This window comes from Ictidomys tridecemlineatus, chromosome 2, assembly GCF_052094955.1.
Source record: "Ictidomys tridecemlineatus isolate mIctTri1 chromosome 2, mIctTri1.hap1, whole genome shotgun sequence".
Classification (NCBI taxonomy): domain Eukaryota; kingdom Metazoa; phylum Chordata; class Mammalia; order Rodentia; family Sciuridae; genus Ictidomys; species Ictidomys tridecemlineatus.
Genome location: NC_135478.1, coordinates 221,096,525 through 221,118,190, shown reverse-complemented (window position 1 = coordinate 221,118,190; position 21,666 = coordinate 221,096,525). Strand labels below are relative to the sequence as shown.

The following is a 21,666-nucleotide window of genomic DNA, read 5'->3' as shown; positions in this document are numbered from 1 at the left end:
ACAGTACATTTAGCTTTCCACCCTCTCAGCTCTTCTTGGCTGTGGCAGTTCTGCAGCGTTTCCTTGTTTTTGAGGGCGGTGTTGTTTTTGAGGGCTCTGGGAAGGGGGCACTATGTATGGATGCTCTTCTGTTTCAGTGGACTGATATGTTCCCTGATTGAGCTTGGGTGATGAGTGGTCTGGGAAGGAAGACCCTAGAGACAGTGTGTGCGCTGCAGCGTGATTGACAACTGAGGTGCTGCCCTGGCTCACCGAGCAGGGGCCCTTCTCCTGAGTCATAGCTGTCAGGATTCTACCTCCTGTCCAGATACACTCTTTGGAAAAAGTTACCAGGTGCAGGCTATGGCTAAACACCTCTCCTTTACTGTAGGGCATTATATACTTTATTTGAGATTCTTAGGCCTGTGGGATTTTTTTCTTTTTTCCCTACTTATTAATTCAATATTTTGTTATATCACTCTGAACCCACGGATGTTTATTTTTACAATTTGAATTGTAATCCAGTATCATATTATTTCTTTTGAGTCTCCCATGGTGCGGTTTTGTTCCTTGGGCCACAGGGAGCTTTTTCTGCAGGCTGTTGTGCCCTTGAGCTGCCTCCTATCAAGGTGGGTATGTCTGTTGGTTTGTTCTGGGGAACCCCTTACTTTCTTTCTGGGACTACCTGATGCTCTGGGCTTATCTTGTACATTTCCTTCCTTATTTATAGAATCAACCATTTCTCCAGAGAGATTTAAAAATATATAATAGAATAGAGAGAACTACATACAGTAAAGAGAGGTAGGTTAGCTCTCCTGCTTCTTAACATCTGAACTGGCTGATTTTAATGAGTCCTTAGCCTTTTGAGGTCTGTTCCCTTTTGAGCGCAAGGGTGATGATTTGGCCTTGTTTTTATTTTCATGTCATAAACTTGGGGCTTTGTATTCAATTCAGGATTTCTATGCAGTTTGAGGCATTTTGACTTTAATTCATCACTTGTAATTGAAACCTCTATGAGAAAGCAATTCAAGGACTTGAAGAATTAAGACTAATCTGCATTTTTCTGTCTTCTTTAAAATGGAGCATATCATACATTTTCATAGATAAGGAAAAAATTCTGTTGCCATTACACTTGAAATCCTGCCATCTGTGCCTACATTTATCTTTGAGATCGCCTTAGGACACTTGGTTAAAAAATCTACAGTCTTTATAACATAATGAGGAAGTTCTTCACAGTCTTTTAAAAAAAATCTTTTTGCACATTCCAGAAACAGCATCAGTGCTGCAACTTGAGAAATACTTGAAATAAGACTATTAATTTCCTTGCTTCTGTGGCTAATGACTCCTAAACTTGCTGAATGTTTGGCATCTGAGGCATTGTCCCATAATTCCAAGGTTTGAGAGTGGGATGGCCTCCAGGGTTGTGGAGTGGCTGTGTTGAAACTTCTATACACTGTTTAGGAACCGTGGTGCCTTCATCAACTTACGACTCGTCTAGTTATGATTCCAGAGGAAACTAGGTTAGCAAAAGACGGTCAAATCCTATGAGAAAACCAAACTACATCAGGAAAGATTATTAGATCCTATTACCTAAGGAACTTCTTATATAGAAACAGCTTAACGTGCATGTCGTAGGTAGAAATAGTCAATTATTTTTAATCACATCATCAGCAAATCATAACTCATGTGTTTTCCTACTGATTTTTTTTTTAAGTGAAGCTGCTTCCATGGGTACTACCTTATTGAAAGTCTTGGTTTAGAATAGCAATAATGTGAGCAGTAATGTTTCCCTCCCATTGGATTGTTCTTGGAGCCACAGAAATACCAAGTTGACATATTAAAAAAAATAGTTATGGGAAATAATTTCGTTAGTTCTTTGAGACCTATGTACAGTATGGTTAAGTGCCTCTTTGGCAGTGGAGACATTGTCAACAGAAAAGGACCTTTGGTTTTTCCACATTATTAACTTCTTGCTATTAACATCTTACTGAGCACTGGGTATGTGCTTAGCTTGAGACTCATGCCCCATCCAGGTTGAATGAATGGGCCAGTTGATGCTCTCCTTCCCATGGCTTGATGCTTGCCATCTCTGCTTTATAGTCATCTCCAGTTTCTATCTAGGTCATGTTTACCTTAACGCAGCTTGAACCATGATCACTACTTTTATTAAAATTAGATTTTTCTCTATAGAATATTGAAACCCAAAATAGCACAGACTTAAACAAGAGAGCAGTGTGTTTTTTTTTTTTTCTTATCATTGTTGTTGCTGGTTGGTTGGTTTGGTTGTTTTTATGGCACCGTTTTGGACTTTGCCATGTATTATTTGAAAATTTAAATGAATTGGCTAGCACAGTGACCTGCCTTGCCGCCTACTGAGATGTCTCATGTTAGCCTAGGAAACAAGCCCCCCTGGGTCTTTGGAAGCGGTGTGAGGATAACTGGGCAAGATTTCTCAAAGTGCCCTCATGGGCCGTCTGTGTCAGAGCAACTGTTATAAACTGCAGATCCCTGTGCCTCATGCCCGGAGATACGGTTTGACAGATCAAGGATAAGGTCCAGAAATTTTCATGTGCCACAAACTCCCCTAGATAATTTGGGAACCACTGATGAGAAAAGAAGGAAGGTAGGAAAGAAAGGGAAGGAGAAAGAGACCAATTAACAATTTCCCTGTCTTTTAACAAATTCTGGTAAAATAGCAGCAAGGGCTCCATTTCCAGTCCTGGCTCCTGATCTCACAGTGGGGCCTGTTGCTTCTAGGAATTAAGAAGCTTCTCAGAATTAATGTTCAACTAAGGAAAGGGCTTAGTTCCCCCCTTCCCCCAGGAAGCCTGGAGACAGACCACGGAGCACTGGAGTGGAGGATTCCTAACTCATCAGCAGCCAGGGCCCCTTGTTCTTATGGTCCTAGGTGGCTGCTGCACTTTCATTCAGAGGACACATGAATTCTTGCTCCCAGTGGCAGGATGCAGAAGGGAGGAAGCTGAAGTAAAGGCCCCCTCCATTCTAAGGATTCTAACCAGGCGTAGCACAAGAAGGTTCCATGTACACCTCCTTGGCCAGAACTTAGTCTGTGACAAGATATTTGAGATACGGAGTTTTACCTGGGCAACAATGTGTATAGGTAAAATGCTCAGTAAAACAAAACAAAATAAAACCCAGCAGAAATAACAAACAACCCTCCTGCAGGATTCTTTTACTAAAATGAAAACCTGTCATGATTGCAGCAGAGATCAGTAATGGTCTCATGCTTCCTAAAGCTACCTAAGGAAATCCCGAAGGTTTCCTTAACTCTTTTTTTTTTTTTCCCCCCTTGGTTCCTTTAATTCTTGAAGAGTCATTTTGCCACTTTTAAAAACCAACTGTCCTTAACATCTTATTTGCTTATGCCTTCTCCTACTTCTGTTCCCTGGAAATGGTAGAAAAATCTCCTAATATTATAGGCAGATCCATTGCCTACAACTGACATTAGATTTTGTTGGTCAACCCCAATTGGATCTCTACATTTAAAATTGTGAACTGTCAGCTGTTTTTTTTCATCATTTTTATTTTTATTTTTTTTTCTTTTTAAATTTATATATGACAACAGGATGCATTATAATTCTTACTGCATATGTAGAGCACAATTTTTCATATCTCTAGTTGTATGCATAGTATATTCATACTAGTTCTTGGTTTCATGCCTGTACTTTGGATAATAATGATCATCACATTCCACCATCATTAATTACCCCATGCCCCCTCCATTCCCCCCAACCCCTCTGCTCTATCTAGAGTTCGTCTATTCCTCCTATGCACCCTCTCTCTATCCCACTATGAATCAGCCTCCTTATATCAAAGAAAAAAATTTGGCATATTTTTTTTGGGATTGGCTAATTTCACTTTGTTTTTAAGCAGTTGTTTTAAATACTCCATATTCCACCCTAATTCCATATTTTCCCCTCTTATTTTATGTTTACTTTCTTATAAATAAATGAGCTTCATGTGCCTCTCTGCTGTGTCTGCATGTATGTCAGTCCCAGCCCCTTTTCTAGCATGAACGCCTGGTGTGGGGACGCCATGTCTCCGCACCGCCCTGTGGAGTGGTTTCAGATCAAGAGGGCTTTGTGCTCTGTAAACTTGTCTTTGAAGGAATAAGTGGGTAATTACCTTTCTCTCTTCCTTCCCCCTGTTTAGAATATAGGAATGCTTTTATATTTTTACTGTCTGCCCTTTCTTCTTAATTTCCCGAGTGTACCCTAACTCTGCAGTCTCTACGATCTGGAGTCTCCCTCTGCAGATTTGCAGGTTTTTCTTTGAGATTTCTGCCCTTTTCATTGTCCTTTTCTCATTGTTGGGTCCCCTTGACTTTGTTGCTGCATTCTGTGTTCTTGAAGGCACCTTCTTGGCTGTCTCTCCAGATTCTCCTACCTTCCTGTCTTTTCCTTCTGCCCCGTGACAGTGTGCAAACCCCAGGGATTTTGCTTTTGTTCTTTATTTTGACCTTTCTGTGCAGTATGGTGGCAGCTTGCTGCTTCTTACCTTTTCCTTTTGCTCTTACCTCTGTAAGGGTACTTCCCCAACCTACATCAAATGCTTCATCTGCTTGCTCCTGTGTTGCTCTTAAATACATCCCGAGTGCCTCAACTGAAGCTCCTGTCATCTTAAACATCAGGAATTTGTGACATTAGTATTGCTATCCTAGAGTCATGCCATTAGGGCATTGTTTATAAAACCTGTAGTAGTAACCCTAATGGCTAAGTATAGCAGCTTCCTGTGGGCTATCTCCTTTGTTTCTAATGTCTTTTTCTTTATTCTTTCCAACTTCTTTTTCTTTGTGAGATCAAGTTCAAAGAAGTACACTTTGCTAAGGTTCCTAGGATGACACCAGACCTTACTGACTCCCTAGCCTTTGAACTCCTGCCATTCTCATTGATCTGTTTATCTGGTGCTTCTCATACACTCATATTGTATTGTTGAATAAATCATCTCTATGTCTTACTTCACATATAGCCTGTAATCTTATTCCTCTTGGTATTCCCAGGGCCTGTTATGAAATTGGCTCTCAATAATGTTTGCTGTGGATGATAATAATGTTTGCTATCATCTTCTTATCTTGTTTCTAGTAGTGAGATGGCATAAAAAAACAATTAATTTTTTGAATCACCAAACAAACATTTTTATTTTCTGTAAGTGGAATGGAGGGTATTTGGACTGAACTGAATGATAGATTTTCAACAGCTTTGCATTGTTTGAAGTCTATAATAAATGACATGGGATGATTGTTGGAAAGTAACTTTTCTCCATCTTTCATAGTCTTTCGAGTGGCATCTAAAACCCTGAAATAAAACGATCATAGAAAGACCTACTAAGACTTTGTGAAAACACATGCAGGGTTTTGCATTGGAATGTTAAAGGTGGGGTAGAGATGGAGGAAGCAGAGAGAGGGGAGGGGAGACTAGGAATGAACATGAACAGAGGAAATACACAGAACCCCCACCTTGGGGTACAAAATGTCAGGATGATATAAACCAGCCTGTGGGAAGGGAATTCTATCAAAGAGGTGGATAGAATATGAGGATGAGAATTCATGTCAAGAGTTCTTCATTTACTACAGAAAGTTTACCTAATCGTTTTTTATGATGAATTGTGTTTATACTGAATTCTTCTGTAAGACAGGAATGTGACAGACTTGTTGAGTAAAGTAGGTCTAGTTAGCCTATGATTCCTCTTGAAATGAAGGCTTGAGGGGTTATCTGTGCTTGAAATGTAGCTTTGTATACACTAAAAATCTGCACTAGTGGGGTGTATTTCCAGACCCAGATAAGAGGTCTGGAAATTAATCAAACAGAAAAGACAAAAACAAAACAAAACAACAACAAAAATCAACCAAAAAATTCAGTTCACTTACTTATTTTACCTTCTTCTTCTTCTTCTTCTTCTTTTTTTTTTTTTTCCTGTAGGAAGTTTGAAGTTCTGCCTTATGATTCTTAATCAGCCTCTGGACAAGTGTTTTCGTCATCTTTGGGAAAAAGGTATTCTTAATTAGCATTTATATTTCTTTGTGTTCTTACTCTATTTAGGAGTGAATAACATGACTATTAAGTATCCTGGAACCTAAGTGAACCACCAAAAAGTGGTTAAATTATTTAATTGATATGAAGAAGCAATAGTGAATTCTTTAGCCTTGAGGTGATTGCCAGAGCACACACCTTCAAGCAGAGAATACTGTATTTTAGAACTAATATGTGTGTATTAATCCTGAATAATCAATAAGTATTTGTTCACATGTAAATAGCTTTGGGACCAGTGAGAGCAGATAGGTATCTGCATGCCTTACTTGTCTTAGCATCCCGTGATAAGGTAAGGACAGCTGATCAGATTTGCAAGATTAAAAAAGAAGACCTGCAATCTATTAGACTCTCTATGGATGCTGAGAAATATAGTTACAAATGGTATAGTTTCACAGAATTAATACTTCTGGGACATTTCATGTAAAAAATCAGTCCTTGGTAACTATTTATTTGCAATATCCTTTGACGTTTATGGGATTAACTCTATGCTAGAAAATAATATTAAATATCACTTGGTATTTAGAACTTTTGTTCTTCTTTCATGAATTCATAAGGTTATTTTTACCCCCAAAGGAATTCTTCTGCTGCATTGTCAGTGTAAGTTTTAGACCAAAGTAAATAGGTGGAAGAATTTGAGTCTTAATCCACTTACGCATGTCCCTGTGGTGGTTCTTGATCATCTCTTGCCACTACAGAACTCTTCAGTGTTCTCAAATTAAGGTTCTGTGTCTTACAGGGCAAATCCAATATGCTAATAAGCTCATGTCTATAGTCAGAGATGATGTGAGGGAATAAATGGCCACACGTGATACTGCATAAGAACTTGTCTGATAAAATTAAAAGGGAAACTCTCAGTATTCTATACACAGCTCCCTTTAAGTAGTCAGCGTATAATTTCATGTTATAATTGTACTAACATTGCCCTCAGGGTTTGGAAATAATTTAACAGTATTTATTAGTATGACATATAGCCTCAAGGTCCTTTTTGGCTTTTATCTCTAGTACCCCGTGCAGTGATGGCCACATACTTGCTCAGTAATTATAATAAATGAAAAATTGAATTTAATCTGATTCAAATTGCCAGTAAATATAAAATAAACTGATTAGCTACATCCTTTTGAATATAAATTTATTGTATCAGATTTTATTTTAGTATTAGGAGAGTGATTTTTATTGCAAATATTAGAGACAAAATAATTTTTGCTACAAACTGTTGGAGATCTTGGATGTTGAAAAATCATATCTAAAGAAGTATGTCTTTGGGGATATAAGATCTTATTTTGTAGGTATTGTGAAATGATGTTGATTTTTGAACTGACTGAGTTCCTCATTTGTTTTTTCTGTAGTGAATTAGATTTGAAAAAGTCTCATGTCTGACATACGCCAACTGAGCAGACATACACACAAAAAATGAAAGCTTATACATGGAGAGAACACAAAGTATCTCAAGTGTCAGGTGTACTGAAATGGTTAGTTAATTCTCATGTCTAAAATAAACTTTCTTCAGGTTATTGAAATATGAAGTTCTTTTTCACATCTAGGATAATTCTGGGCTTTCTGGAGTCTTTAGCTGTTGTATGAGGCAGGTATACTGACCCCTTTCAAAGGCAGGTGGACTGAGGGTCTTTTGAATCTCATAACAGACGCTAAGGTTTTGTGTTTGTAGGGTTCCCTTTTGTGTTGCTTTTCTTCCAAGTAAAGGCAATAGAGTAGGGAAACCCTGAGCTTGTGTTGTTGATTTTCCCATCAGAGAGAAGTCCCAGCACTGGGAGTTCTGGAGAGCATGCCGTGTGCCACAGGAGAATTAGCAGCAAGGGTTAATGGCTGTGGGCTGCTGTCCCTGTTGCCCCTTTGCCCATGTGCCCAACTTGTTTTGTAACTTCTGTGAATGTGAAGACTTGCGAATAACAAAAACCTAGGGATTGAAGCTGGGCTGTTAAACTAAAACAGAAAAATCCAAGCTGTTGCATTCCATGTCTTAGAAAATTGAAAAATTAAACCTATGCCTAAGACTGCTGTTAAGTAAGCATTTCTTGAGATTCATTTCAGGCAAAAGCCTGGTTTGAAGGTTTATTTTTCAGTTTACTCTTGCAACATTTAGTTGGTAATAGTTGAGGCTTTTAGTTTAAATGCCTAAGGAAGGTGTTCAAGGGTGATTAAAATTTTAGAGGTTTTTAATGTATTTTCCATTGTATACCTCATGAAATTTTGATAATTTTTCTTGGTTAGACATCTTGGAATATATCCTTACCTATGCCAGCATTTTGTAGATTCCATTTCATCTGGAGTAATGAAATGGAAATAAAGTACTTGAGAAATAGAGAAATGGATGGAAAGAAGTATAGTTAGTAGGTAACTTTTCTGAAAATATCAGGTTTTTGAAATCTGTGAATGGGTGTTACTCTTATATTTATTTAGCTTTTTTTTTTTTTTTTTTTTTTTGAGTCAGCCCTGCTATTTCAGTAAATGATTTTCTCAGCTAGGAAGGTATGAGAAATGAAAATCATAGAGATGCTATATTTGAAAGGCTCTGCTTTCTTGTTGTAGGTCATTCATTTTCAATTTGAGTCACTATGCTACCAGAGGCTTCCAATTCAGTGGTCAGGGTCTCTGAGTACATAAATTTAAAATACAAAAAACAAATAGACGTAACAGATGTACATTTACCTGGAATAGGTTTATATAAATCAGTCATGTGCTGGGTTTTGGGGAGCTTGGTTTCTAAAAGCATGTTCTCATTTTCAACTTGAGTTTGCCACAAAGCATTGCTGATCACATTAATTAGATCATGGATGGATGATCAGATTGTGTTAACATCAGGTACTTGTCTGTAGTGTGACACCTTTCCTCTTTCTAATGTAGAATTATTTTTCTTGCCTTCTTTCTCAGATCTTGGGTAGCTGTCTAAGCTTGACATCACACCAGCATATGGGCAACATTCCCTGGTTCATTTCTAATAAAACTGAAGTCATAAAATATCCGAGACATCAGCCACACCTTATAGGTTAAAAGGAAGTGCAGGTGATATTCATGGATTGAAATATGAGCAAGCTCTTTGGTTAACAGCATCGTTTGGGGAGGAGAAAAGATGAGAAGGGTGTAACATGGGCTTTGGCCCTGGGAAAGATGTTTGGTGGAGAGTCTTCTGGTCTGCATTCTGTGTGTGGTTATGTGTGCTACTGAGGCTTGGAACAAACTGAATGAGTTGGCCTGGGGAAAATCATAGGGCGAAACACTTGTTCAAGCTGGCAGGAGAGGAACTGTCAGGGAAGGAAACATTCTATTTTTGAACATGTTCAATAGAACTGAACAGTGGGAGCTCTTTGGTAGGTCTAATGACAGACTCTATGGAGGTCTTCACACAGTCTTTCCTTGCTACCTAGCTATTTTTCCAGATGTAGCTCTTATAGATTTGCTGGTTGTGACTCCTGGACAGGTAGATTATCACATGCATTTTTGTCATTTAAATGCATTCAGGCAGAGACCCAGCAGATCACTTTAGCTGGGAAAATGGTAGGCTTTAGCATATCTGAATTTCGATTAGGCTGATCTGGGAACCATCTGTTCCACTAATGATTAGCTAAGTTGTTAGACTTAAGAATCCTGTAGAACAGTAGTTAGGCTTGTCACAGTTTCACTGAGCCTCCAAATTGACACCACTATGTCCCTTTTTGTGTTTAGTGTTTCACAGAACTTATGCTTTGAGCACATTTAAATGAACATTGAGCCAAAGATCTGATGAGCAATTTGCATACTTGGTTCAGGTCCATCAAGCAAAGCAGTAATGGACAAGCGGTAGTGTCTGTAAATAAGGCTGGCAGAAAAGACCTGACCCAGTTGTGCAGAAATATTTGGGGGGACTACAAAATGGTTTTTCAGTTGTATAAGACATTTTATATATTGTGTGATATGAAGTCAGAGACATATTCTATTTAATTCCAGATATGATGGCCCATTTCTATTGAATTAGATCTTTAATCATTCTGCATGTTTTAATACAAGTAAGATCTTAAGAAGTCCTGTGTTACTTTGTTTCCAAGGATTCACTTAAATGAGGTGGAATAACATAATCTTTGTTTAATGTCCCTTCTGATGATTTCTTTTATTTCAATTAAGCAGTATCCCTTTTTAAAGGTTACTTCATTGACAAGTGTTTTGCATTAACTACCATCATGTTTTCAACAAATTAGCACCTTAGTCAGATTATCTCTTAATATTTATCCAGCATTCATTGCTTAATAACTACTGTGCACCTATTAGAATAGTGGCCAACACATAAACAGTGTTTGCCACCTGCCAAATAATGTTTTAATGCCATCCTTTGTCAATCCCATGCAATAAAAATGTGTCTTATTTCCGTTCTGGAGTGAGGTAGACTGAGATAATGAAGTTTAAATGCACTATTCAAATTCACACACCTAGTAAATGGACAAATAAGGAATTTAAACTCAAGCAGATGATTCAAACAATCTCAGTACTTATGCAGTATGTTCCAGGAATGTTCAGTGACATCAGTGCCTATGGTAAGGCTTATGGGTTAATTCCCTTGGTGTATTGACAAGGGGTCAGCAAACTTCCCAGGCAGGAGGCCAGGTAGTGGATGTTTTTGGTTGTGTAGGCTATGTGTTCTTTGTCACAGCCCTTCAACTCTGCTGTTGGTAAAAGCAGCCCTAGGGAACCATGTGAAAGAATTGGTGTGGCTCTGTTCTACAAACGAGGGATTTGCAAAAATAGGCACACAACTGGATTTGGACCATAGTATGTAGTTTGATGCTCTTTTTCATTCTAGTTTTTTAAGCTCCCAGCTAGTACTTCTAACTTTGGCATTGGAACTCTTGGAAAACTGCTCCATCTCCAGTGTTCCAGGATCATACATTTCTCTGGCTGCCGAATTCCTTATCAGCCTCCTGTTCTTTCCCGCTCACTGATTCTGCCCTTTTTAGGTGCATTCAGATATTTAGCCTGTACCCACTTTCATAGTGTATTGCTCTCTGCTTTCATTCTGGACCAGATTTTGGTAACAAGATTTTTTTTTGATGGCAATTTCCTATTCTCTCACTTCTCTGTCTTTTCTGGTGTATGAATAATCATCCTGGACCATCTCTTTATGGTTCAGGTGTGAGGTCTCCTCCAGAAGCTCCTGTGTGAGAATGTCGTGTTTTGTTATAGTACAGATTTACCAAATAAGTGTCTTGCTTTAAAGCCTCTGAAAATGACTTACCAAGGATATTGGCCCCATTTTACCAAAAAGAGGGTCAGCATCCCATGAGAGCTTTCCCCTTCCTCCCCAGTGTCCACCACCACACTCTTCATTCTCCAGTGTTCTCCATGTGTGTCAGCTTCTTCTGCCTCAGCATGGCCTCTCTTCTTCCCTCCCTCTTCCTCTTGATGGTTATCTTTTGGTCTCCTTTTCTGTCACGTTTTCCTCTGGCAATAACTGGTCACATGTGTTCTTGCGTATCCACGCAGGCATTCCATCCTTTGTTCTGGTCTCTTCCTTAATTGATATTAATGTAAATTTTTTGTCTAGCTAATTTTTATAAAGGGAATCATAATTATTCAAGACTGTTTCTATAAACATTATTAACAACATACAGCCGTTGTAATAAATGTTAGTAACACTTTCAATTATGTGGCACTCATTGGCAATGTCTGGTTTCCTCATTAAACTAAAATGAGGAGTAATAACAAATGTATGAAGGGTTGAAAGATCAGAATTGAAAGTAGAGCTGAGTTGACATCATTAGTTACAATTATTAATGTAAATATCACCGGCTCCTTCTTCAAAACCAAGAATGTGCTGCGGTTTTGTGACTGTTTTTAAGCTATGGATTGTTACCTATTTATAACTCAGTGTTTCATTGAATGAGGTGAGGCCAGTATGCACAAAAAGAAGTTGAAAACCGGAAAACAGTGCTTCAGGCACAGTAAAGATGAATATTGTTTCCTGAAACACACATGCATTTCCACATGAGATGGAAAAGTGTATTTGTTTCTGTAGGTTATGATGGATCACTGCCAAGTGGGCCAAGTTAATGACAACAGTTATTCCTGTGTATTCGATGCCTGTCACTCTGCAGACACATTCTACATGCAAGTTTGAATGTACTCACTGCAATTGTCCTGTGGGATCATTATTGCAGTGATTCTTATTCTATAATGAGACCGTCGAGGCACGGAGCCAACTGAATCCAGACCTGTCTGCTTCAGAGTTTCCTCACCTCCTAGGGCTTTCCCCTTTTTCACAGGGGTAAGAGGTTCCCTGGCAGAGGGGAAGCTAAGAGTGTTTCATGGAGACACCATTAATGTTTAGAAGAGACTGGGTCCTTCCCTACCTGTTCCATGGGGGTCTTGTGACATTGCTTCTAGCAATAGTTTTACATTTATTTCAATGTGTACAATAATCTAATAGATCATTAGTTCCAAAAGTTATTTGTTGAAGAATGGTCCAAAGATTCTGAATCTCTTTTCTATTAAATGTTTTTGTCATAACTAACATAACCCAAACATATGAGAGCAATAAAAAATAATCTGAGTGGAAATATTTCTAACTTTTTATTTTAGAGAAAGTGCAGCGAATGAATCTCAAATGAACCAGCTAGTGTGGAACTATATCTTGCATAGTCACATATGGGCATGTAGCATTTTTCTTATGGAATTTTATGGTCTTATGCCTGTTTGTTTTGCTTTAGTAACCACAATGTCATAGGACATTTAGAGAATTTATGCACAAATCTCCAGAACTTTCTATTTGAAGTGCATTTGTAAATCTTCTCTTATACTACCAATTCTGTGGCACTTACTATGAACTGTTTTACTGAATATTATAAAGAGAAAGTCATTTTTATGTAGCAAGTTACACAGTATTGCAGTTTGTTGTTAGTTTGTTTTTTTACACATTCATTTTTGAGTATCTATGTCAAGAAGTGTTCCGAGTCTGTTGAAGCACAGTGAGGACAGGGCAAGCCTTGTTGCTAGGGGGTTTAGGGGGCAGGAACGGGACTGCTTGTCCCTCTGTATGCATCCTGGTCTCCTCTGCAGAACCAAATTTATTAGATATAAGACTTCTACTCTCTTCTCTCTACATAAGAGCATCACCTAAAAAGTCTTCTTGCTTCATAAGCCTGGTGCCCAGGGTTCTTCTAGGTAATCTCCATTGCTTAGGACTCTGTAGCTCTGATCAGTTACTGGTAGACTGAACTTACCCCCTAGAATCACTATTATAACCAGGGATTGATTTTGGCCTCTTTGTTTTTGAAGACATTAGAAAGCAGTGGAAATATCTCATGGGTTACATATTAATTTCACTGTTAAATTAGAATTTAGGAAATCCATTTTGGACACCTGAAACAGATATAGGACAAAGTATTGAATAAGTAGTTTATTGTATACATCTAAATAAATTCAGCCATCTCAAGTTATTTTGGACATCGATCTATTGCCCTTCACTTAGATGAGCAGACTTTTCTTCTCTTGTAAATCATCAATTAGAAAGATTTACTGATTTACTTAGGACACCATTGTGTACTTTGGTGTGCCTGTTCTGTAGATCATTGCTCATTCAGGCCAACCTGCTTCTTTATGGGATGTTGCTAATTTGCAGTCAGTGACCAGACCCATTGCAAAAGATTTGATCATAGAATAAAAAAAGAAGTTACATGTTTTACCCCTGCAATGTCCATGAAACCTGATACATCTAGAGAAGAGAGTATGTTTTAGATGTGGGCACAGGAGCTTTTGAACAGATTTATGATTTTGTAGAGAAAGATAGTACCCATGTGTACTGTTATGTTTGCTTGTTTGTTTTCATAGTTCTGGTATTTTTGACTTGGGAACAATGATATAGTTCTTTACAAAAAATATTTAAGCTATTTCACTTCTTTTTGAATATGTTCATTAGAACATAGCTTACCTTTTCCCCAACTATTGCCGGGTTAATACAAAAGTTGATATAAATGCTAGGGTAGGCATTATGACTTGAGTACACTCACTGAGTTTCCTTGGTAGAAAGAAATTCAACATGCTGTTCAAGAATGGAAATGAAGTGAGTCAGTGAAATCAGCATAGTTGTACCTGCCCAACTTTGCTGTCCTGTAAAAGCCACCAGTCTCTCTCCCCTTTTCTCTTTCTGTCCCATACAACTGAGACAGTGAAAGGTGGGAAATATCAGGGGTGTATGTTATCTTTTTCCCAAGAAAGTATAGATTAATTAAAGAAAGAATGGATGTAGCACTATGACTTGACTTTAATTTTTTTTTTAATTCTTAGGTTGAAATTCATCAGTTCTCTATATAGATATTCAATGTGTAAAACACATTCCAAAGTTTGAGTAGAATTTAATGGAGAAATTATAGAATCACATAGAGTAGTTTTTGAATTTATGATATGGCCACAAGGGAAATTGCTTTGTGATTTTTACTTTAAATATTGAAGTGTCCAAAATATACCTTCCCTTCTTGTTCTCCCTTTAAGAGTATAGTTGTATTTTTATTTACTCGGTGGGCCTTCAATAATTTCTTGAGAGTTTAAAAGAGGAGACCATAGAGGATAAATGGGGTAGTATGATTTTTTTCAGTTGCCAATGATATTTGGTTGTTTTAAAAAAAGTGCTGACAGGCTGGGGATGTAGTTCAGTGGTAGAATGCTTGCCTAGCAGGCATGAGGCCTTGTGTCCAATCCATAGCAGCACGCACGCGCACGTGTGCACGCATGCACGCACACAGTGTACTGATAATACTATATTTAAATGTGTGTATCATTACCAACCTGGATCACTCATTAGACAAATATTTACTGAATATATTACAAAACTAGTTATACATTCAGGCTAGTCTTTTTTCTTTGTGATTACTTTGTACATCTTGTTTATAATGATGCATTTTGTAATTTTAGTTCCTCTTCTTGGGGTTTCAGTGGCAGTTAATCACGATTCATTGCCTTGTGCATTCTTCACATTCCATAGTACTTAGAAATACTGCAGGAATATCAGCAGGGGAATCATCTTGATACTGCTTGAAAATAATTTTCATATGAGAGGACAAAATATAAAAATAAGTTGAAAGTGAGAGGATTAAGGATCTGAGTGACCAACAAAAGCAAATTTAGGATCTTGAAAAATACAAATATTGAAATGTGAGCAATCATATTCAACCTAATAGATTTAGCTGATTTTACTTGTCCATATGGCTTATCTATGTCCCTGGCTTTATGGTTTCTGGCTTTGATTTTGTAGGAAGGTCTCTTAGTTTGATTTCCCCTTTTTATTATATTAACCTCAATTATTGCTGATTCAAAAGATCTTCGTGAGACACTGCATTCAATCAAAACATTTAGTAGGCCTCTGAGTACTACATTCTTAAACTCTTGCTGGTCGAATAAAATAATGTTTCTCATTGCTGGAAATGAAATAGGAATCTTTTTATAATATTATAAATGGAATGCTATTTCTGGTTTTTTTTTTTTTGTCCCAGGAATTAAACTCGGGGGCACTCGACCACTGAGCCATATCCCCAGCTGTATTTTGCATTTTTAGATAGAGACAGGATCTCACTGAATTGTTTAGTGCCTTGCTTTTGCTGAGGCTGGCTTTGAACTCCTTATCCTCCTGCCTCAGCCTCCAGAGCTGCTAGAATTTTAGGTGTGCATGCCACTGCACCTGGCCCTGTTTCTAGTTTTTATGGGAAATTGTTAGTAGAGTTCCTCATAACAATATACTCCCCTTGCATCCTTTTATATCTTACAAAACAAACCAAAACTGTAATACATTAATGCCACAGATTAGCCTAAGATTGTTTGCTTGCACTAATGATAGCAGAATTCTGTATGTGCTTTATCATTTCCTCATATTTTCTCAAAGCAGTGAATTGTTGATCTTCTGAAAATTCAACAACAAATCTAAATATATCTAATCTCTAGTTTTAAAGCAGCAGCTCTTCTTTCCTCCAGGGGAAAAATGGAAAGCACATGCAAACCTTTTTTTGATAGGAAGTGGCTGTTTTCATATTTGACAGAGGTAAAGGCTGTAGCTGCATTACTCTACATATCTCTAGTTAAATGGGGTGTAGGAATGGTTTTGAGATTCTCCTTGTAGAAAACTATTTTCAGATCACATTGAACATCTATTAAATTTCCATGAGGCTGCAACTCTGATCCCATGTTCTATGGGACGCTAGTGTGATGTACAGTACCATCCTCTGGCCTTGCACAGTAATTGCAGGCACTCCTTCTCTTTCCCATGAACTCAATTTAACAAAATTTGGGGTTGTGATGTGAATCTTTGTATTTTATTCTTTATTAGGCACATCTGCATGTGAATGTCTTATTCCACAGAAGGAAGATTAGGCTGTCCAAATACCTTCATTCCTAGTTCTGAGGAGTCTTGATTGCTGTGTGTCTTATTGTCAAACCATACACTTTTCTCCTCACCCTGTTTTTAGAAGTTGTTAATCTTAAATGTCAAACTCCCGTATGAAGAAACTTGGTAAAGATTCAGTCCATTTTTTTTAATATTTATTCTATCTGTACACTAATGAGACCTCATATTCTGAGTGCTGACCTTGGTGTTTGAAAATCTTTTGCTATTAATGTGGTCTCAATTATATTTTCTATATGATGCTTATTATGTGAGAAGGATTCACTAATTATTTTTAATGAAGACTTTGGTACTTGTTAAACACTTGTGTGAAAAGCTGGAAGGGCACATTTCTATTTCAGTGCATCATTAACAATGTGTTAGCATCTCAACTTTATTATTAATGTGGAATGTATTTCCCCCCGTGCCAAGCATTTTGTATCCCTTTTGAACAGTCTTACCATAACATTATTGATGGTGTCTTCCTTCCTCAAGATGTTGGGAAGTAGTTTGATGTATTCCTCTCTCTGATTTTTTTTTTTTTTGAATGCGGAACTCATTGTAATTTCAACTGCCTTCTTTTCATTTTTTAATTAAAATTAAAAGATAGTTGTTAATTGTAGTTCATGGAGAGTGTCACTTTCATAAATCTAAAGAGTATCTCAAATAAAAGCCAAAATCATAAGTAGTTAATTAAACTGTTCTTTTAGTTTAATGAATCATAACTACATGGCTCTATAACTTATCCTAAGGCAAACTTATAGAAAATATGTCATTAAAATGAAAGAGGAAGAATTAAAGGGAGGTGGCGAGGTGGGAAAGCTCTGGAAAGAACCCTGCGACACTGAGTTGGCTTAGACACTGTACGTGGAAGATTACCCCTGAATGTTTGCTCATTGCCTGAGCTTTATTCTGTCTTGAATCATGATTTTTGAAGAGTCTGTAGCATTAATGTTACCAAATATCTGTTTAGAAAACCTCAGTAGTGGAAGTGATTTTGCATAATTTTGAGATTTCCCCATAATGGACATTAGTAGATACCCATGATGGTAAGACATAGTTTGATGTATTCTTGGGGCATAGATGCTCTTCCCCACTCAACCCTTATTCTCTAGTGAATGGACAATATTTCCATAAGTCTCTTTACTTGGCACATTTGAAACCATCTTCCCCTTTCCTTTCTGCTTATCTTCTACATTTTTTTACCTTTTATTTTTATTTTTGAAGTCATTTTCTTTTCCCACTCCCTCCCCCCCCCCCCCCCCCCGTGCCAATTTGGTCATTATCGAAAATGTCCTATTTCTACTCTTTTCCACCAAGACTCTCATGTGTCTGTGAATGGACTTCTAGGTACTAGAATAAAATAAATGGAGGAGGATGCAAGAGGTGTACTCATAGGGCTAATGGTGATTGATAGATGGAATCTGCAACTTCTGCTTCCTTGCAGTGCTCTGGGGAGAACTGCTCGCCATATTGGTTGGTTTCAGGATGCTTCTAAGTGTAATACTACCTAGTTCTGATTAAGCTTTATTCTTCTAAGACATGAGAGTGCTGCAATTAAACTTCACCTTGAGGTTTACTACAAATTCCCAAATTCTGATGAGAGTGAACTTTTCATCTCTAGAAGATTGCTGATTCATTGATATTTTGTGCTCAGTAGTTTTTGATCTTTCAGAAAGGAAGATGAGTGATGAAGATAAAATAATCCATTTGAATCCTATAAATTGTTTACAGATTTCTTCTTTTTCTGCCCCAAGCTCCCCTCATTTCTGCCTCCAGCCAAAGTAAGTCCCTCTAATGCCATCATACATACACTTGCTTGTAGTGTGACTGTTGCCTTAATTTTATGAAGACAGTCTGTCTGAAGATGGCTCCTGATTGATATGTTATTCCTAAGATCAGGTGGTTATTATACTTGATTGATTAGTTGGGTATTGACTTGTCTTTATTTCATTTGACTCTTCCAAATAGCACATTGTCTTTCCAGCTTTGATACCATAGTAAAACTGAGAGAAACTTTCTTTAAAATAAACTAATACATGTTTACCACTTATTTTCACCTTCCTATAATATTGATGAATGTGTATTTTGTAAATTATGGAATTGAATGTTTTTAAATTGTTTTTTTTTTCAAAGTTTTCTTGATTCTTTCTCATGTAGTATGACTTATTTGGAATAAGATCTTAATTTGTCATCATAGATGATATAATGGATGATCATAGCACTTTTGATTATTAAAGTAGCTACTGGAATCTTTATTTAAACAATAAAAGGAATAAACTGGTAACTATACTCCCAATAATACTAAAGGAAATTAAATAATTGGAAAGTATATTTTCCTTGTGAGCATTTATAGTATTTATCTAAGTCTATAGACTTGGAAAACCATTAATGTGAAGGAAAACACAAAAATATTCCTCAATTTGCCAGAACAACAATAAAAACAAAATTGCTACATCTGAATAGGTTAAAAGCTATTTTCTAATTCTGTAAAAAATATTCATTTCTCTTTATTTTTCCTGAGTAACGGGATTTTTTTCCTGTATGGATTTTTGTAGGTTTAATGATGTTCTTTTGAGCTTTTGGAGATAAGCATTATATAGTAGGAAATAAAATAAAGATTGAAATGTGAAGATATTTAAATTCACTGGCACTGCAGGGACTGGGATCATAAACAAAAATCAAGGTTGTAACTGGACACATTGATACTGAGAAATGTATGCTACAGTAATTTTTCCAAGATTTTGTTTGTAGTATAAAGTAGTACATTTGAAACTGTATGCCTTCTTCCTCACCCATCACCCAGCCCACCCAACTTTTATTTTATAACAGTGCATGGAAACAGAGATAATTTTAATTAAGCAGTCTAGAAGTTTTTCATGGGGCACTACATTTCTTAGAAGTGTTTTAGTTGTTAACTTTTGAAATCGGGTTAATGTGTGGTTTTTTTCAAATAGCTGAATTAATGTCAGCTCTGTTATTCTGGATCTGAAATAGTCTCTCCACTGAGTATTTCAGTTGGTGTCTCTTCGCCAGAACATTTGAGCCCATCTTTTCTTCCTCCTAGTAGTGGACTTATTGCCTCGTTCTTCACTAAAGCTCACTCTATGGAGCCATCTTTATGCCATTTCATTGTTTTTTTTTTTTCCAAACTTATGGGTGTGATGAACTACTGTCCATTTCTTCTGTACAGTGCCTCCATATTGCTCTCCGTTTCTACCCCAGATGATCTCATCTTAGTACCAGTCCTCTCTGTTCTTCTGTAGTTGTTCTTCTGGTTATTTTCCATTTATGTCTGGGCTGCACACCATCTGTAGAGTCTTTGGCAAAGGGTCTCGTTCTTCCTGTCCAGAGGTTTTGCAGGTGTCAGCATCACTTAAGACAATGAAGTCCAGACCCCACAGGCTTGCAGGTGCTTTGTGGTTGATGCTCACCGTAGCTGTCCCATCCTCAGTCTCCTTGGTCTTCACGGCTGGATTCTTAGCTTGTGCAGCCAGGTCTTGGCTTCTCATTTTTGTGTCAGGGCCGAGTGTAGCACTTGCACGTTGAGGGTGGTCAAGGAGACTGTGTTGAAGGAGAAGGTCTCTCTTACTTGGCCCTTCATGTTTGTGCCTGGCTGCCTTCTGTTCTGCCAGGACGCCGGTCTGCTTCCCTGTGGATGCTCACTTGTTTACTCTTGTGTCCTTCCTCCCTGCCCCATTTGAGGAAGTTAGTCTGATGTCTGCTGGCTCCTTTAGCTTGGGCCCCTTTTTGGTAGGCATGTGAACCTAATCCTGTTTTATTTTAGATTTTCTTCTTGAGTTCCAAGATTTCCGTGATCAGTTCTCTTCGTAGAATGTCATTGTACTGCTGTTTAAGTCTCTGATAGCAGGAAGCGCTGCATATTTATCTCAAGGAAAAGTATCCAAGATTTCTGTGCAAAGCAGATGAACTCTGCGTTTTGTATATTTTTGTTTTTCTGATTAGATTCATGTGGTGGACATGACTAGTTAATATAGATGATGGCAAGGTGTCACAGAACCATTGAGTTTTCATTCAAATGAGTTGTTCCACAAACTGTCTTGCAGTTAACTTCTTCCAGGTGGTGGCTGCATGCCATAGAGCTGTGGTCTGACAAATAACTTTCCTAATCTAGAGAAACTTCTACTGAGTAACCATAAATTTCCTGTTAATAGCCAGTGTTTAAAAATTATTCTAGTTAGCTCAGTGGTCGAGAGCTTGCCTTGCGTGCATGAGGTTCAATTCTCAGCATCTCATATATAGGAATAAATAAAGATAAAATTCCATTCATAACTAGAAAATTATTTTTAAAAAACTATTCTAGTCAGTAAAACTTTTGAGTAAACTTAAGATTCCATGTGTTATTATCCATAATCTTAATAAAAAGTATTCCTAGAATTATATAGTGAATTTAAACTTGATAGTTTTCAGAGCATATTTCAAGAATTAACATTTTGTGCTTCTAATAATGTTGCCAAGAAGGTGAAAAGACAACCCACAGAATGGGAACAAATATGTAGTAATTATAAATCTGATAAGGACTTTTATCTAGAGTATATAAAGAATGATCTATGAGTATATAAAGAATGCTTATAGATCAATAATAAGAAAATGATCCAATTAAAAATGGACAAAGATCTGAATAGACGTTTTCCAAGGAAGTTATAATGAAAGAACTTTGATTGGGTAAATGGGAGGGAGGGTAGGGAGGGTGCAAGCGGGGGCAGGAAAGATGGTGGAATAAGATAGACATCATTACCCTAGGTACACGTATGACTGCACATATGGTGTGATGCTTCATCGTATACAACCATAGAAATGTAAAGTTGTGCTGCAATTGTGTACAATGAATCAAAATGCATTCTGCTACCATTAGTATGCACATGAGAGAATGATGAACATTATAAGTCACCAATGAAATGCAAAACAAAATCACCAAGATGGATGGAGTCAAATATTCAGATAAGAACAAGTATTGGGAAGGGTGTAGAGAAATCAGAACTGTCATGCACCACTAGTAGAAAAACTTAGAAAAAGTGTTTGGCAGTTCCTAAAATTATTTCACATAGAGTATACCATTTGACCTGTTTCTACTCCTAGGTGTATACCCAAGAGTAATAGAGATGAATGTTCACAAGAATTTACACATGAATGTCCATATCGGTGACTCATAATACTCATTTCCACCCAATGTCCAGTAATGGATAGGTTGAGAAACAAAATTCATTGTATCCACATGATGAGAATTACTATTATCAAAGCAGTAAACTATAATATAAGCTACAG

At 37.3% G+C, this 21,666-nt stretch overlaps 1 protein-coding gene across 26 annotated transcripts in view; it reads left to right on the top strand.

The window, feature by feature from the left end:
* Positions 1-21,666, top strand: part of LOC101967955 (thiamine pyrophosphokinase 1) — a 372,786-nt gene that overhangs the window by 52,776 nt on the left and 298,344 nt on the right. For 9 of the 26 annotated variants that reach the window (XM_078040702.1, XM_078040704.1, XM_078040703.1 and 6 more), the window contains one exon: positions 5,919-5,990. The exons of 13 other annotated variants lie outside the window; for them this stretch is intronic. In XM_078040702.1, coding sequence (XP_077896828.1) covers positions 5,919-5,990 — 72 coding nt within the window. Of the gene's footprint in view, positions 1-5,918; positions 5,991-10,494; positions 10,553-21,666 lie in introns of those variants that run through there. 4 more of the 26 variants (XM_078040694.1, XM_078040721.1, XM_078040711.1 and 1 more) reach the window with 3 other exon arrangements.